This window comes from Pituophis catenifer, unplaced genomic scaffold, assembly GCF_029215685.1.
Source record: "Pituophis catenifer annectens isolate HBS135680 unplaced genomic scaffold, rPitCat1.0.hap2 SCAF_11, whole genome shotgun sequence".
In the NCBI taxonomy this organism is placed as follows: Eukaryota; Metazoa; Chordata; class Lepidosauria; order Squamata; family Colubridae; genus Pituophis; species Pituophis catenifer.
In genome coordinates this window covers 3,778,937-3,797,491 of record NW_027256891.1, presented here as the reverse complement: position 1 = coordinate 3,797,491, position 18,555 = coordinate 3,778,937, and the positions used below count along the sequence as shown (strand labels likewise).

General features: G+C 48.6%; 1 protein-coding gene across 1 annotated transcript in view; it reads right to left on the bottom strand.

The window, feature by feature from the left end:
• ZDHHC15 (zinc finger DHHC-type palmitoyltransferase 15) overlaps nt 1-7,199 on the bottom strand; it is a 44,991-nt gene extending 37,792 nt beyond the window's left edge. Inside the window, exon 1 of the mRNA XM_070951961.1 lies at nt 7,082-7,199. Within this exon, the coding sequence (XP_070808062.1) occupies nt 7,082-7,199 (118 nt within the window). The remainder of the gene's footprint in view (nt 1-7,081) is intronic.
• Nucleotides 7,200-18,555: the final 11,356 nt, after the last annotated feature.

The following is an 18,555-nucleotide window of genomic DNA, read 5'->3' as shown; positions in this document are numbered from 1 at the left end:
AAGGGGACTAGGTACGTCTATGAAGCGAAGGCTTAGGGGTGACGTGATAGGGGTCTTCCAATACTTGAAGGGCTGTCACAGAGAAGAGGGCTCAACCTATTTTCCATACTGAGGCAGGAAAAGAAGAAATGGGTGGAAACTAATTCTTAAAGAAAGATCCTACCTGGAACTAAGGAGGGATTTCTTGACAGTGAGAACAATGGAACAGATCATCCAGGAGTTGTGGATGCTCCAATGCTGGAGGTTTTCCAGAAAAGATTAGACATCCTTTGGTCCAGGATGGTATAAGGACTCCTGCCTTGTGCTGGGGGTTCGACTAAAAGACCTTCAAAGTCCCTTCCAGCCCTAGGATTCTATGATTCTAAAGTAAAAGCAATCTCATTGCAGAAATTTCAGTAACCTTATCAAAAACCTTGTTAAAGAGAATTCTGTAAATTTTTCTACGGTTGAGTCAGCTGCCGAGAGGTCCTATTGGTGTTCAGCACTATCTCCAAATACTTTGTTCTGTGACTGCTTGAACTCCTGAAATGGTTCACCCCAGTGGTGAAATCCAAATTTTTTTACTGCTCATTCTGTGGGCGTGGCTTGGTGGGTATGGCAGGGGAAGGATACTGCAAAATCTCCATTCCCACCACACTCTGGGGCCAGCCAGAGATGGTATTTCCTGGTTTTCCGAACTACTCAAGATTTCCGCTACAGGTTCTCCAGAACCTGTCAGAACCTGCTGGATTTCACCCCTGGTTACCCTACCATTGGTCCTGAGGTTGTATATCCCTTCCGCCAAACCTTCAAAATACAGCCTCACTTCCCCCCCCCCCACACACACACATAAAAAGGATCTGAAAGGATGATTGTAGCAGACAGCAAGTTCAAGCAATCTGTCTTTCTGTAACCGTTTATTAATTTCTGCCTTATTTTGTGGGGCTGGAATAGAGAGGTTTTTGAGCTCTGAAGAAAGAAGGACACCAGGCACCCTGCTATGAGTCCTGTTAATATTCCTTGCTTGGGTATCAGGTAAGAAGCACTTCTGGGAGGCAACCCCGGACCACCCCAATGATGCCCTTGACGTGATGTCCCGGTGCCTGGAGGCCATGCGGATCTGGATGGGGAGAAACAAGCTCAGACTCAACCCCTCCAAGACGAGTGGCTGTGGTTTTCTGCGTCCCGGTATAGCCAGCTGGCTCCATCGCTGACTATTGGGGGTGAGATCTTGGCCCCCTCAGAGAGGGCTCGCAACTTGGGTATCCTCCTGGATGCACGGCTGTCTTTAGAAGATCATATGACGGCTGTGGCCAGGGGGGCTTTTTATCAGGTTCGCCTGATTTATCAGTTGCGTCCCTTTCTGGACCGGGACTCCTTGCGCACGGTCACTCATGCCCTCGTCACCTCCCGTCTGGACTACTGTAATGCTCTCTACATGGGGCTCCCCTTGAGGAGCACCCGGAGGCTCCAACTGGTCCAGAATGCGGCCGCGCGGGTGATTATGGGAGCGACACAGCGCACCCATGTAACACCTCTCCTGCACAAACTGCACTGGCTCCCGGTGGTCTTCCAGGTGCGATTCAAGGTGCTGGTTACCACCTTTAAAGCGCTCCATGGCTTAGGACCTGGGTACGTACGAGATCGCCTTCTGCCACCGATAGCCTCCCACCAGCCAATACGCTCCCACAGAGAGGGACTCCTCAGGGTGCCGTCGGTCAAACAATGTCGACTGGCGACCCCCAGGGGGAGAGCCTTCTCTGTGGGGGCACCTGCCCTCTGGAATGAGCTGCCCCCGGAGATCCGCATGATCCCCGACCTACGTACCTTTCGCCGTGCCCTTAAGACTCTATTGTTTTAACAGGCTGGGCTGGCTTAGAAAATGAATTTTAATTGGGTGTTTGTAGTTTTTTAATATAAGGGCCAAATTTTTAATATATTTTAAACTGTTTTTAAATTTTATGGGTATATGTTGTTTTAGTATGGCTGTACACCTCCCTGAGTCCTTCGGGAGATGGGCGGTATAAAAATTTAAATAAATAAATAAACCTTACCGCTGCACCTTCGTCTTACCCCTCAGGAGTATCATATGGGTTACTTCTGCTGAGATGCTTTTACTTCTACAGACTACAGGTCCCCACCCCATGAAGAAAAGCACAGGCTTGCCCACATTGCTGTTTGCCAGTGAAAATGGGCACGGCAAGGCAAACCTTTCTAGGACAGCATGTATGTGCATGCACACAGAATCGGAAAAACTGGAGGCAAATTAAAACAACAATTTTCTCTCTCTCTAAGATGCAAATTCAGTTTTAATTAACTGAATCTATGGCAGCGGTGTTAAACTCAAGGCCTGGGGGCCGGATCCGGCCCGCAGGGTACTTAGATCTAGTCCGCAGAGCTGCCCTGGAAATAGCGAAGGATTGGCCGCGGTGCTTCTGCCAGCAAAATGAACTCCCGAGCTCCGTTTTTGGCTGGCACGGCCTCCTGCAACCCTCTGCCAGTGGAAACGGAGCTCGGGAGGGCCGTGTGCGGCCCTCCTGAGCTCCGTTTCCACTGGCAGAGGGTTGCAGGAGGCCGTGCCAGCCAAAAACAGAGCTCGGGAGCCCATTTCGCTGGCAGAGCACTCAGGCCACTGCAGGTGCCCCCAACAGGAATGATGTCGAGCTGGCCACGCCCACCCCGGTCCCCCGAGGTCAAACACAACCCTGATACGGCCCTCCATGAAACTGAGTTTGACACCCCTGATCTATGGGATTCTTAAAAATCCACCAGCTGCATTAAATCCCCGGGTAAATGGAGTGTCTCAGACACTTGCTTTGAAACCATTTTACAGTCAAGTGTCAGGTTTTGAGGTTGTCTCAAATAAATTGCATTTCAAACAAAGTCTTTGATGAAAAACTCCCATTTATTAAGCACGACATTCTAACTCCGACTCCATCCCAGCCAACACTGCCTTCCAGACCCAAAACCCTCCCTTTCCGTTCCCCACTCCCCTGCACTCATTGGCCATCTTCCAAGTCACTCTACCCCTAATCTACTGCTCCAGCTCAAAGGAATTTCCCCCCTCCCATCCCATCCCATATTATCTCCAGGGAAAATAAGTAGGTGAAAAGTCAAACGTCCCTTTCCAGACGCCTCCGCTTCTCCTTCTTATGTCAGCACTAGAGTAAATGCAGCTTGAAATGCTGACATCAAGTCTGTTCCCTCCTTAAATGAAGGCTGGCTGATGGTTGATACTATTGGTCCTCTCTGGTGCCATCAACCTCAGGGGCATCTTGAAGAGAAAGGGATGTTTCTACCTTTAGAGCTCTCTGATAGCTTTTTGTTTCTCTAGTAAGCCCACCCTTGATTTCAAGTCCTGGCTTCACCTGCTAGTGGCTAGGAAGAGGCCTCCCCTGCAGTCTACCTTCTCTCCCAATTCTCCAACAAGGGTCGTTATATAAATGGGTGAGCTATTTTCTGGAAACTAAGAGCTTTAGTAGTATTTTGATTTTTGCTCCGGTCTATCTAGGAGGCCACACGAAGGAACAAGTCACAACAGAAGATGGAATTGTGTTGCAGACTTCCCAACTACAGAACTCACTTCTAATGGATTAGGGAAGTGGTGTGTTTCAAATTTTATTACTACTGGTTCTGTGGGCGTGGTTTGGTGGGCATGGTATGGCTTGGTGGGCGTGGCTTGGTGAGCGTAGCAGGGGAAGCATACTGTAAAATCTCCATTCCCTCCCCAATCCAGGGGAAGGATACTGCAAAATTCCCATTTCCTCCCAATCAGCTGGGACTCGGGAGGCAGAGAATAGATGGGGGTGAGGCTAGTCAGAGGTGGTATTTACCGGTTCTCCGAACTACAAAAAATTTCCACTACCGGTTCTCCAGAACTGGTCAGAACCTGCTGAAACCCACCTCTAATGGATTAGGGGTTGGGGATATCTATCTTTTCTCTCCTGAATGATGAAATGTAGGGAGGGGGGCTCTTGAAGGACCCCAAGATAAGAAGTAAAAGGCTTAAACAGAGACTGCAGACTCCAGAAGTTTTAATAAACTTTGATCCAGTTGCCATGATTTAACCTTTTTAGATGTTTTTGGCCTGGATGATTGAGTCTTCATTTACATTTGCGATACATTTTGGGGAGAAACTCCTGCAGCTGGTATGGCAAGAGTTCATTCCAACGACTCTCTGCTTAACTTAAATTTTTCATTCTGACTAGAAGTTATTTGGATGAGTAATGAAACGTCTCAATTTAATAAACTTTGGTCCAGTTGCCATGCTTTAACCCTTTTAGATGCTGCAGAATCCAGTTGTTAAGAACCAAGTGGGACCTGCCCCAAACTCACCAAGTAGCTTTAACAAAGTTCTAATCAAATTTAATCCACCCACTCCGTATAATGCTCTTGAAAATCACACTGAACTACATTAGCAGATTGTTGTAAGAAAGTTCCCGGATTGCCTGTGTTCATATTATTATTATTATTTATTATTATTTATTTAATTTATATACCACCCCATTCCCGAAGGACTCAGGGCGGTGAACAGCCAAACAGTAAAAATACATAAATACAAAATTTAAAAACAAAGTAAAATCGAATTAAACAAATTTGGCCCAAAACATATTAAAACCCTAATCATTTAAAAAACCAATTTAACATTTGTGTAATTAAAAAGAGGGAAAAGATTAGGCCAGGCCCGCCTGGTGGAATAAAAAGGTCTTAAGAGCGCGGTGGAAAGTGCGTAGATCCGGGATCCTCCGTATCTCCGGGGGGAGCTCGTTCCAGATAGTAGGTGCCCCCACAGAGAAGGCTCTCCCCCTAGGGGCCGCCAGTCGACATTGTTTGGCCGACGGCACCCAGAGGAGCCCCTCTCTATGAGAGCGTACTCGCCGGTGGGAGGCTATTGGTGGTAGTAGGCGGTCCCGTAAATAACCAGGTTATTATGGCACCAGGGGTGAAATCCAGCAGGTTCTGACAGGTTCTAGAGAACTGGTAGCGGAAATTTTGAGCAGTTCAGAGAACCGGTAGCGGAAATTTTCAGTAGTTTAGAGAACCAGCAAATACCACCTCTGGCTGGTCCCAGAGTGGGGTGGGAATGGAGATTTTGCAGTATCCCTCACCTGCCATGCCCACCAAGCCACACCCATCAAGCCACGCCCACAGAACCAGTAGTAAAAAAAATTGGATTTCACCACTGTATGGCACCCTAAATAAACTGCACTGAGCAGGCTTCAGAAAACAGTGGGGAAGACGTGTTTTTGCCCAAATGCCAGCACAGCGTCTCTTCGCTAAAGACCACCAACTTGGTTCCAGCCAGACTGAGGAATTTTGGGAGTTGAAGTCCACACAACTTAAAATTGCTGAGCTTGCATAGCACTGCCTTAAGGTAAATGAGATGCTTAAAGCAGCAGCAACCTTTTTTCCCCAAGCTCTCCTGGGAACAAACAAAACAAAAAAGCTGAGCTGTTTTTGAGGTGCAGCTTTCACAAGATATTGGAAGCGCTTCTTACAAACCATATCTGAGGCCCTAGTGCAGCCTGATACGCTAACTGTGCAAATCCGGTGTTGTGTGCATATTGGTTCCCTTTGCACAACCCCTGCATTGGTTCAAGGAGGGGGAAGTTACGAAGTCAGGTGAGCAGCATCCTCAAATCCTCGAATTTATTTACGGAACCGCCTGCTACCACCAATAGCCTCCCACTGGCCGGTACGCTCTCATAGAGAGGGGCTCCTCCGGGTGCCGTTGGCCAAACAATGTTGACTGGCGGGCCCCAGGGGGAGAGCCTTCTCTGTGGGGGCACCTACTATCTGGAATGAGCTCCCCCTGGAGATACGGAGGATCCTGGATCTGTGCACCTTCCGTCGCGCGCTTAAAATGTTTTTATTCCATCAGGCTGGCCTGGCCTAAATCTTTCCCGTTTAAAATGTAAATTTTAATTTGTTTTTTAAAATTATTGGGTGTTTTAAATTTGTCTCAGCCAAATTGTTTAATTCGGTTTTATTCTGTTTTTAAATTTTGTATTTATGTGTTTTATTCTGTGGCTGTTCACCGCCCTGAGTCCTTCGGGAGTAGGGCGGTATATAAATCCAATAAATGAAATGAAATGAAATGAATCAAATGCTCCCACAGGTGATCCCAGAGAGGCCAGGGGTGGGGAGCCATGGCTCTTTTATGACTTGTGGACTTCAACTCCCAGAATTCCTGAGCCGGCCAAAGCCAGCTCAGGAATTCTGGGAGTTGAAGTCCACAAATTATAAGACTTAAGAATAACTTTATTGCCAACCGGCATACATGAAAGTGAAATTTCGTTGCATGCAGCTCTCAAAAGCATCACCCCCTCCGATATACACTAAACATGACAAAAATATGAATAAATAAATATGCATATTATACCCACATATAGGACACAGAAACAACTCAGTCGAGTTGGGATGCATAAAAGGCCCATGGTTCCCCCCCCCCTTCCTGTCTGAACCAACCGCCTGCGCTCAGCCAGCTGCTCCTCCTCCGGCTTCTCGTGTAGAAAGAAAGCCCCCGAGACCCCCCCCAGCCCTCCCCCCCAATGCTTGATTTGGCCCACCAAGGCGGGCGGAGGCGGCTTAAAGGCAAGCGAGTCCCAACCTCTGCTACTTTGTTGCTACTTTGTTGCCAGGTAAGGAGGAGAAGTCGGGAGGGAGACCTTTGTAGGGGAGGATGCCTGGGGAAAAGGGGTCCTGGGTGCGGGGGGGGGACTCGGGGGGGGCTGTCCAGGCACAGCAAGAGGGCAGCGCCCCCACGACCCCCCCCCCTTTGGAAGCGCTGGAGGGAGGTTGTTGTGCCCCTCCCACCTGGGAATTAGCCCCCCCCACCCCAAATTCCCCCCCATCGGCAACCAGGCGAGGAAAGTCCCCAGAAGCCTGGGACTACCGTGCCCATCATCCTCAGTCCCCAGAAGGCAGCCGGTGGAGCTGTAGCCCAGCACCATTGGAGGGTGGGAGGTGGGGCTGGGGGAAGGGGCTGAGGAAGCCTAGGCCGGGGAGGATGGGAGTGGTAGCCCAACAGCGCCGGAGGAGGGGGGAGGGAGGCTGGGGATGATGGGTCTGGAGGCTCCCCGCGCCCGCTGCGCCCTCCTACCCAGGCAGAGCTCGACGACGTAGGCGTAGTAGGACCAGAGCACCACCAGCGCGATGATGAGGACGGGCACCCAGCCGAAGACCCGCTGGCAGCACCGCAGCCCCCTGGACAGCGCCATCCCCGCCGCGGCGCCCCTCGCGGGCCGGGCCCGGCGGCATCGGCGATCGGCGATCGGCTAAGCGGGGCTGGGCGGCGCGCCCGTTCCCTCCTCCCCCTCCCTCCCTCGCTCGCTCGCTCGCTCGGGGCTCGGCTGCGGCGCCTGGAGGCGGGCGGGCAGGCAGGCGCGCGGCGCGACGGGAAATGTAGTGCCGGCAGCGGCGTGGCAGGCCGCCTCTGGAGGGCGCGCAGACGGCTGGGAGACGCGCATGCGCGCGCTGCCTTCATATGCCCTGCTTCCGAGGAAGGTGCGGGAATCATCGGGCGCGGGCGGGGAGGGCGCAGCTGGGAGAGGATCGCGGGCTGCTTTCCGGAACAGTTTATTTATTTATTTATTTATTGGTTCGATTTATATAAAAAAAGAACACTGCTTGGGGAGGGGCGAAAGCCCTACTAAGCAGGTATATACAAAAAGTATGAAGGCTACTGCTTAAAAGCATTGTAAGCCGCCCTGAGTCTCCGGAGAAGGGCGGCTTACAATGCTTTTAAGCAATAGCCTTCATACTTTTTGTATATACCTGCTTAGTAGGGCTTTCGCCCCTCCCCAAGCAGTGTTCTTTTTTTTATACAAAGTCAGCTTATTGCCCCCACAATCCGGGTCCTCATTTTACCTACCTCAGAAGGATGGAAGGCTGAGTCAACCTTGAGCCTGGTGAGATTCGAACTCGCAGTAATTGCAGGCAGCTGGTGTTACTTAACAGCACTTTAGTCTGCTGCGCCACCAAGGCTCTTAACAGTGGATGGAAACTGATCAAAGAGAGATTCAACCTAGAAATGAGACATTTGCTTGACAGTGAGAACAATCAACCGATGGAGCAGAAGTTGCCTTCGGAAGTTGTGGGGGATTCATCAATTGAAGGTTTTCAAGAAGAGACTGGACAGCCGCTGGTCTGGAATGGTGTAGGGTCCCCTTCTCGAGCAGGGGGTTGGACTAGATGACCTCCAAGGTCGCTTGCAACTCTTGTTATTCTGTTATACCTGCAGCACCTTGAGCTACACTGTGCTCCACCGTGGATGATGGGTTGGGTTTGCACACCCTCCTGCCCCAAAGCAAAAGCAGCAGCCTTGTGGCCTGAGCAACGATGCCACCCAGGTCCTCCCCAAGAGGCCGGAGTTGTGATGCCCGAAGCCGAAGGAAACAATTCCAGCTTCTGGGTAGTTTTAGTGTCTGGCTAGGATCCCTCCTGGGAGCGAGCCCTCTTTTCCTGAGCTAAACCCTGCTTTCCTGGCAAATAGGGTATAAAGCAGGGGTGAAATGCTCCCGGTTCGGACTGGCTCGGGCGAGTAGGTAGTGATGGCAGTGGGCAGTTTGGAGAACCGGTAGCAAAAATCCCTGCCCCCGCCCCCCATGCCCAGCTGAGCCGCGCGATCATCAGAGCCTTTTTTTTCCTTTTAAATGACTCTGACGATCTGCTAATCGGTAGCAAAAATCCCTCCCCCTCCCCCCCCTTAGCTTGCTTACCTTAGCTGCTGGTCGCAACACCTTGCTGTAATCCCTGCAATCCATTGCATCAGCAAGCAACTGAATCTCTCTGCCTGCAATCAAGCAGGCAGGGAGTTGTGGACTTCAACTCCCAGAATTCCTCAGCCAGCAAAGCAAAGCTGGCTGAGGAATTCTGGGAGTTGAAGTCTACAAGTCTTAAAGTTGCCAAGGTTGGAGACCCCTGTTCTATTGGGTAAGTTTTTTTCCCCTTTGGGAGCTTTAAAAAAATAGTTAATTGGGGTTTTTTTTAGTTGTTCTTTTTTAGACCTAGCCATTTAAAGTTTAGGAAGTTTTAAATTTAGCTGCTTTTATATAAAAATAAAATAAAATAATATTTGTGCAGCTTTCTGAGATTTAGTGTGTTTCTGTAGTGTTTCACTCTAACTACACAAACACACAAAATCTCACAAAGCTGTATGTGGAATTTTGTGTGTGTAAAGTGTGAAAGTTGGTTTTTTTGGGCTTTTTGTGGCTGTGTGAGGTTCCTGCTTGTTGCAGGGGCCATTTTGGGTCTAGCACAACTGCTTTTATATTGTGGGTGAGCCAGTTGTGTTGTGTTTTGTAGATTTTAAAAGGGCAAAGAAGTGACATTGACTTGGCCACGCCCACCTGACCAACAAGCCACGCCCTCCCAGTCACCTTACAACCAAGCCCCGCCCACTAATTAAGCCCCGCCCACAGAACCTGTAGCAAAAAAATTTAGATTTCACCCCTGGTATAAAGACCACAGAGAGACCAGGTTTAAACAACGTTCCCACTAACTTCTCTACGGAATTCCCTAGAGAGCCCCCACCCATCCTCACTGGCCACCCAGCCTCCCCCCCCCCGCAAGGTTTTCATGCCCGGGGTGAATATGAAAGAAGCCCAATCTTAAAGCTGCTGCCCAAGACAAGGGAAACAAATGGGCAGACAAAACATGCAGACAAAACCACAAATCGCAGGAGGGCCCAGGTTGGAGTCACTGCCCACTTATTAAGCTCTCCCTTGGTAAAGGGTTAGGGCGACTGCGGTTCCTGGCTGTCACTCCCGGAAGAGGCTTGTGGTTGGGCAGCAGGCCCCAATCCCAGGGAAGAATCCTGAACCAACCAAAATTAGCTGGATTTGCACATATCCAGGCACAAACCGTCTTTGCATTAGGCAAGAGCTGCATTCTTACAGCCCAAGCCTAACCTCATTGTCTGAGGCAGAAGTGATCAACCACAGGCAGACAGTGCAGGAATCAGCTTGAAGAGGGCTGCCAGGCTCAAGGTTGACTCAGCCTTCCATCCTTTCTAAGGTAGGTGAAATGAGGACCCAGATTGTGGAGGCAATAAGCTGACTTTGTATAAATATACAAAAGGATGAAGGCTATTGCTTAACGCATTGCAAGCTGTCCTGAGTCTCCGGAGAAGGGCGGCATATAAATCAAATTAAAAAAAAAAAAAGAGGGCTGACGAAGAATCCCCCAGAAGCTCCCGTTCGCCCTTTGCAAAGAAGCAGGAGAGGGATCATGGCCAGCCCAGAAATGGAGAAAAGAAAGAGACTGCTTCCTTTTGGTGCCAACATTTACTCCTCCCACACCCATCCTAGCCCAATCTACGGCTTCCTGCGGTCTCCTTTCCCAGTCTCCTTTTGTCCCAACAGTGCATGGAGGGTAGGTGATGTATTGTTATTATTATTATTATTATTTAGACTTCTATACCGCTTCATAGTGCTTTACAGCCCTCTCTTAAGCGGTTTACAAAGTTAGCATATTGCATATTACCATATTGCATTAGCATTAGCATTAGCTTGCCCCCAACAATCTGGGTCCTCATTTTACCCACCTCAGAAGGATGGAAGGCTGAGTCAACCGGTAGAGATTAGATCTGCTGAACTAGCAGTCAGCTGAAGTAGCTGCAGTACAGCACTCTAACCACTGCACCACCTCGGCTCATGTTAATGTATTGGAGTGAGAAAACAATCAAAAGAGAAGGAAAGCTGAAGATATATTCCTCCCTTTTCCTTTCCCTCCCCCCCCCTTCCAAGCCAGCTACCCTAGACTGAATACAAATTCCTCCTTAGTTGCGATGTGATTTTGTCTCTGAACAGGAGATCACACACAAAGTAACACCTTCTCTTTATCTTATTTATTGAAGGGACTGACACACATCTGAGGTATAACATCCTGGGTGGGTCAGTGCCTTAAAATACCAACAAAATGACAGTAACAGCAAACAGTGCACCATACTATATATTGTCCCCAAACAATACTCCCTCCCCCATCGAGTCCAGTCTCATCCCAGCCCAATCTAGCGGCTTCTTGCAGTCTGTTTGTGGATGGATGAGAGATTATTACCACAAAGCAGGTCTTTCTAGACCCCAAGTGCTGAAAGGTGAGATAATGCTGAGTGGGGGAGGCGGGGCAGGATGCCGTCATTTGAAGGCAGCTAAAGGGAGAGCAACAAGGCTTGCTGTGTATGGAGTTGGTTTGCAGCGTTGCGCAGGCGGCGTGTCCTCCGTGCACCCGAGGGTGAAAGAGCGGCCGCAGGTGGCTGTGCGCTACGGCTTCTCTGCCAAGGGGGCAAGGCCATTTGGTAGCGCAGTGGGGCAGTGACTCGAAAGTGGAGGCGGGGGGGCAGTGGTGGGTTCCTCCCGGTTCCGCTGAACTGGTAGCGGTGACGATACGATATCACCAGTTCTGGGCTCCCCCGCCCCCCACCCATCCCCGCGCCCCCCCACCCATCCCCCATGTTATTCTTACCTTTTATTTGGCCCCACCCCCAATCTATTGCTGCCTCCTGAGTCCCAGCTGATGGCTAGAGGGAAAAAACTGTTTAAACTCTTGCTGCTGGGCTTCCAAGGGCCGCTGCCCTACAGCTGATCAGTGTTAAAAGAAAACAAATGAGTAGACCGGTGCCTGCAAAAATACATGAGTAGACCGGTGCCTGCAAAAAATAAATGGGTAGATTGGTATAGCTCTGCAAGCAGTTAAAAGCCTGGTAGACCAGTACCTCTGCTAAATCCTAAAGAATTGTCACATGACCATCAAGTCACACCCACAAAATAAGCCACGCCCACAGAACCGGTAGTAAAAAAAATTAGAACCCACTCCTGGGGGGGGAGCTGCTGGTGCGTGGCTGCTTTCACTTCTCGAGCTGCCCCTGGAGCAAGGGGCCCCTGCGGGGACGGGGTATTTGGGGAAGGGAGGAGGAAGGCGGCCCTCTGCCTTTGGGGAGCGGCAAGGGCTGTGGGTGTGCGGGGCTTGTCTGGTGAGGGTGGGGGGAGGTTGGGTCTGGTGCGTTGCTTTTGTGTGTGGTTGTGCGGGTTGCTGGTGGTGAAGGAAAGCCTTGGAGGAGCCAAGCGAGGTAGGAAAGGGCAAGCAGAGGGGGGCAGCAGTTGGGCAAGCGCCAGGCGGAGAGGAATCGAGTGATAGGGGGAAAGAACAGTCCTGTTTGCCGGAGCTGCAAAGAGGGTCCTTGCTTGGCCGGGTCTCCGGTGCCGAGCAGAATCTGCCTAGGCCCGGGGGGGGGGGAGTGTCTCATCTGGATGGGTTACTAAAGGCACCGCTGCAGAGAAGCCCCAGTTCACAACTGAAATGATTTCTTTAGCAACGGTGGCACAAAAGCTGAAAAAAATGGGTGTGACTCACCGAACAACCTCCTCGCTTGGCAAAGGAAAGTCTGGTACTTATCATGGTCATAAGTCAAGGACTACCTGGAGCCCTAGGGGTCTGCAGTTGGATCCCTTGCAGTAGCGCAGCCTCTGTAATTAAGAGATTTTTCAGGCATTGGCCGGTCACTCAGTGCTGGGAGCCTCTGCTCAAAATTCTTGGAAAGCGACTGGATTGGGCAGCTGACAGTGCTGGCACTGTGGGTATCAAGAGGATCTCCCTCATTTGGGCATTTCAAGAGAAAGAGAAAGTTTCCGTTAGGCAGAATTCGGGGGCGGGGGGGGGGGGAGAGATGAGAAAAGTGAGGTTCAATCCCAGACCACAAAAGTGCTCATACCTGCCGCATCAACAACCTGCATAACTTTGACCAAAATCCCCATCCATCATTTCTCCGAAAAGGGGTTGGTGCCAGCTGGCAGGCGGCAATGATCTCTGCTAGAAAAAATCTGCAAGAGTAGGAACCAAAAAATTACCTCAGGATATCCCAGTTGGCATTGTGACCACAAATGTAGAAATTGACCTGGCTCAATGATTTGGAGAAATTAACCTGAAAAGGGACTCAGTTGGCCAGCTATAGTTATTTCCCAACACACTCAGCCTGGTGACTGAAATATTTATTTATTTTAATTTTTATTAATTAGATTTTTAACCCACCTTTATTATTTTTCTAAATAGCTCAAGGCGGTGAAAATACCTCAGACTCCTTCATCCCCACAACAACCACCTTGTGAGGTAGGCGAAGGCTGAGAGAAGGACTGGCTCAAGGTCACCCACCTGGTTTTCATCCCCAAGATGGGACTTGTAAGTACTTGGGGGGGGGGGAGTCCCATCATATTTCAAATGGTCACCACCTTTTCCTGTTATCAGAAAGACCTTAGCAGTGCCAGAGATGAGCAGATTGATAGATATCTGACGCTGACTCCTTTGGAGGGTTTTGATGGATTAATTTGCCTTGAATTGGACTCGGAATCAAATGGGAAGTCAGGATTGTTTGAAGAGAGATACTTTAAGGCAGGGGTGTCAAACTCATTGTCAGGTTTCGAGGTCGTCTCAAATAAATTGCATTTCAAACAAAGTCTTTGATGAAAAACTCCCATTTATTAAGCACGACATTCTAACTCCGACTCCATCGCAGCCAACACTGACTTCCTGACCCAAAACCCTCCCTTTCCTTTCCCCACTCCTCTGCACTCATTGGCCATCTTCAAAGTCACTCTACCCCTAATCTACTGCTCCAGCTCAAAGGAATTTCCCCCCTCCCATCCCATCTCCTAGGGCAGTGGTCCCCAACCTTTTTATCGCCGCGGCCCGCTGAGCGCGTGCAGGGGTGGGGCCACGGCCCAGGAGCCTTTGCGCAGGCCCATTGCGCACGGCCCAGGAGCCTTTGCGCAGGCCCATTGCGCACAGCCCAGGAGCCTTTGCGCAGGCCCATTGCGCACGGCCCAGGAGCCTTTGCGCAGGCCCATTGCGCACGGCCCAGGAGCCTTTGCGCAGGCCCATTGCGCACGGCCCAGGAGCCTTTGCGCAGGCCCATTGCGCACGGCCCAGGAGCCTTTGCGCAGGCCCATTGCGCACGGCCCAGGAGCCTTTGCGCTGCAGCGTTCCTGTCCCCCGGCCGCTGCGCGGCCCGGTGCCAGGTACTCCACGGCCCGGCACCGGTCCGCGGACCGGGGGTTGGGGACCACTGTCCTAGGGGATATTATCTCCAGGGAAAATAAGTAGGTGAAAAGTCAAATGTCCCTTTCCAGACGCCTCCTCTTCTTCTTATGTCAGCACTAGAGTAAATGCAGCTTGAAGTGCTGACACTCATGTTATCATGGCGTCGTCATCTGACGTATCAGGACTTTTTCCCACTTTGCTAAACTGGGCGTGGGCGTGGCCAGCGCATAACGCATCCGGTCCAGGGCCAGGAATTTGGCAGCCCTGTTTTAAGGCATGAGTGGACTTCAACTCCCAGAATTCCCCAGCAAGAGAGAATGATGAATGTTGGGAGTTGAAGTCCACACATGCCTTGAAGGGGACAAGTTTGTGGTTTTTACACAAAGTTGTTGCAATTTAATGAATATGTTAGGCTATTGTCATTTGACTTAATCCTAATTTTATAACTCTTTGGCTATTAATGAAAAGAAATAACAGAATAACAGAGTTGGAAGGGACCTTGAAGGTCTTCTAGTCCAACCCCCTGCACAAGCAGGAGACCCTATACCATTTCGGACAAATGTCTGTCCACTCTCTTCTGAAAAACTTCCAGTGATGGAGCCCCCACAACTTCTGGAGGGAAGCCGTTTACTGGTTAATTGTTCTCAGTGTTAGGAAATTTCTCCTTAGTTCTAGGTTGCTTCTCTCCTTGATTAGTTTTCATCCTTGGGGTGCTTTGGAAAATAGCTTGACCCAGTGATGAAATCCATTTTTTTTTACTATTGGTTCTGTGGGTGTGGCTTGGTGGGTGTGGTGTAGCTTGGTGGGTGTGGCTTGGTGGGCGTGGCGGGGGAAGGATACTGCAAAATCTCCATTCCCATTTCCCACCCCACTCCAGGGGAAGGATATTGCAAAATCTCCATTCCCACCTCCAGAGGTGGTACTCAAAATTTCCGCTACCGGTTCTCCAGAACCTGTCAGAACCTGCTAGATTTCACCCCTGGCTTGACCCCCTCCTCTCTGTGGCAGCCCCTCAAATATTGGAACACTGCTATCCTGTTCCCCCTGGTCTTCCTTTTCACTAGACTAGACATGCCTAATTCCTGCAACTGTTCTTCATACGTTTTAGCGTCCAGCCTCCTAATCATCTTTTTTCTGCAATCTTTCCAGAATCTCAATATCTTTTTTATATTGTGGTGACCAAAATTGGATGTAACAGATGCTCCAGCAGATGCACTTAGCTGAACAATTGGATTTTCCACCAGCTCCATCACCTGCTGCATTACAGTGGCTTCAAGCATCCTTAGAAAGCCTCTCATCTTCTACTGAATCTTCACCAGTTCTGGAAAAAGGGCTTCCAGATTCAGTGAAAAACCCAGACCAGAAAGGTCTTGAAGCTTCTAAACAAGATTACAAAAAATGGTTTGAGATATATTATAATGAACCTCAAAGGGGAAGGACCTAAACCACCCCATCTAGGAATTCAGGAATAGCTTAAAGCATGTATTAAATGATCTACCAAAGCCTAAAGTAGAGGTTTGAGATACCCTAAGTAATGGCTGGCTTGAGAACCAAGTATCATTGTTATGAAAGACCGATGGAAATGGCTTCAAAGATCTCTAGAAAGCCTCTTATCATCTAAAGAACCCAGACCAGTTCTGAAAAAATGGCTTCAAGAATCCTTGAGAAACCTGGAGAAGGTAGAACCTGAAAAAAGATGCCAAAATATGGCTTGAACCACCTGTAAATAACCTTGAAGAAAAGGAGTGAAATGGCTCATGTGGTTAGGACACTGGTATGATAATTTTCAGGCTCACGTTCGAGACCCAGTTGCTACTACACGACAGGGTAAGGTCCCATCACTTGCTCCTCTTCCTGCCAACCCAACAGTTCGAAAGCGGGCAACCGTGAGTAGATAGATGGTTACCACTTTGGTGGGCAGCTTAATGGGGACATGAAGTAATCCCCAATTGATTATCCCCTGGGCAACATTGATGTCACTGTCTAATTCTTTCAACGTGGAAATGCTTTTGTGCTCCTGACATGACTGTCGACAGCGGAAGGACCTGAAGCACCCCATCCAGATACTCAGAAATGGCTTGAAACATCTATTAAGGGCATCCAGGATTTCAAAGAACAATAAATCATTAAAAACTAGCATGGTAAAGAGTGAGGAGTAAGCGAACCTGGTGGCTTCAAGCATTTTTAGCAAGTTCCAGAGAGTGTGGTTCTACTATATACAGAACAGTGGCAGGGGTGAAATCTGTCTGGGCCAAACTATTTAATTCGATTTTATTTCTGCTTTTTAAATTTTGTATGTATGTATTTTATTGTTGGCTGTTCACTGCCCTGAGTCCTTCGGGGGTAGGGCGGTATACAAATTAAATAAAAGTAAAATAAAGTAAAGTCCGGACCAGCTGCTGCGGGAGGAAGGTAAGGCTGAAGAAAGAGGCGGTTGTGGGGGAGGAAGCGGGGCTACGGCCAGGGCCTCTGAAGGAGCAGAAAGGACTGAGGAAGGGAGAGTGGGCGGCATGCAGGAGGAGGCATTTGACAGATTAGGCCAGGCCTGGGCAGAAAATAGGTAGACAGGTAGAAATTCAATTTTTTTTCCTAATGGGTTCTGTGGGCGTGGCTTGGGGGGGGGTCATGTAACTGAATAGGCATGGACATGAGCGATGTCACATTAGCCATGCCCACTCAGTCAATGACCCCCCCCCCAGCAAGCCACACCCACAGAACTGGTAGGAAAAAAAATTGAATACCATCACTGCTTGCAATGCCTATTTCTTTCCTCTCTCTGTCCCATCAGTCCCCCTGCTAAACTTGAGATGTGATGAAGAAACAAAATTAAAAATTTAAGTCTATCAAAAAATACTTTGAGAAATATCTATTGGCAGCAGATATAAAACTCCACTGAACAAAGTATCAAAGATATGAGCACATCCAATAAAAATAAGTCAAATATTTCACAAAGGCTCCCCTCATTGGTTTTCTTTTGATTTCCTTTCCGGACTGCCATGTTAGAAGTGTCAATATCACCTTATAAAATGCTAACAATGAAGCCGAAAGTTTAAGCAACACCATCATAGTTTCCATCTCCTTCTCTTTTATGGTCCCTTCCCCAAGACTTTGCCTTTCCCTAAGACTTTGCCTGTGTAATGCAACTATTTGCCACTGAATGAGTTTTCTGGAGAAACCGGGGATTCCCTTAAAGAGTGAGATGGCCCAATTCCTACCTCCCATAATAGATAAAGTATATTTCAAAGGATGGAAGAAATTGACTCTAGCCTGCTAACTAAGTGAGCATCCGGTAAAGAGTGGTCAGTAAAGCTTGAATCATTTCAAAGGTCTTGTGTCTGTCTCCATGGTAACCTGGGATATTCTGAGATGCAAAGAGAATTTTCAGAGTAGAACCTGATGATGAAAAATGATGTCACTGCAGAAGGCAAGGAACGCATCAGTGATGGCTCTCAAGAGGTAGTAAGCCCAGGAGGAAAGAAAACATCCTGTCCTAGTCCTGACCACTCACCTTCTCTTGTGCCCAATCTCCACATTCACATAAACAGGAAAAAGCTCATTTGGGCAGTAGATCACTTTTTCATTCCTTCATCATTTCTGAATGGTTAGTAATCATCACTCTTTACCAGCTGTGCAGGAAGGAGTCTATAAACATATACCAGTAGTTGTCAGTGTTCTTAAATCTTTATCTATCTATCTATCTATCATCTATCTATCTATCTATCTATCATCTATCTATATCTAGCTGCTGCCCATCTCACTATCCAAAGCAACTCTGGGTGGCATTCCTGAAGTGCTATAAAGTAAATATATCAGAGAAGGGATAAATGAATTGAAAAGTCCTAATTTCAGGTTTCAGGTTCACTATGTACAGTATTTGGGAGAGGCCTAGGCAGTTGAGTCCTCAGTCCTGATAATCATTGATCATTGGCTTACATTTCAGGACTATCACAAAGAAAACATCCAAAGTATTTGGTGTTTTGGGTCCATTCCTATTCAGATCTTTGGATATTGGCAATATCCAACGCCTACTAGATCAGTGGTGAAATCCAAATTGTTTTACTACTGGTTCTGTCCACATTAGTCTTGGTGGTGCTTAAACATTCTCTAATTAAGACAAGATACTGTTCATTCCTAATCATAACAGACACCCAGCAAGGTACCATGGTAAATGGTACCAAAAATTGCTGACATTAAAAAAAGGAACCAGGATGGTTGTAAAAAATAAGAAAAAAACCCCCAGGTAAATGATTGATCCACTATTGGGAGAAAATGGCAAGGAGGTGATAGACAGCAGGGAGAAAGCAGAACTGCTATTCAATCTTTCTATCTGTCTTCATGCAAAAGGAAAAAAATAGCCCAATCTACCAAAAGCAGCACCATAAAAGATAGATTAGGAATATAAATCAAAATTGGCAAGAAAATTGTAAGAGAACACCTATCCACTCTAGATAAGTTTAAATCACAGGACCAGATGGACTACATCTGCACATGGGTATGCACTCTAGTCAAAGAAAGAGAAGGACTAGCGGTGACATGATAGCAGTC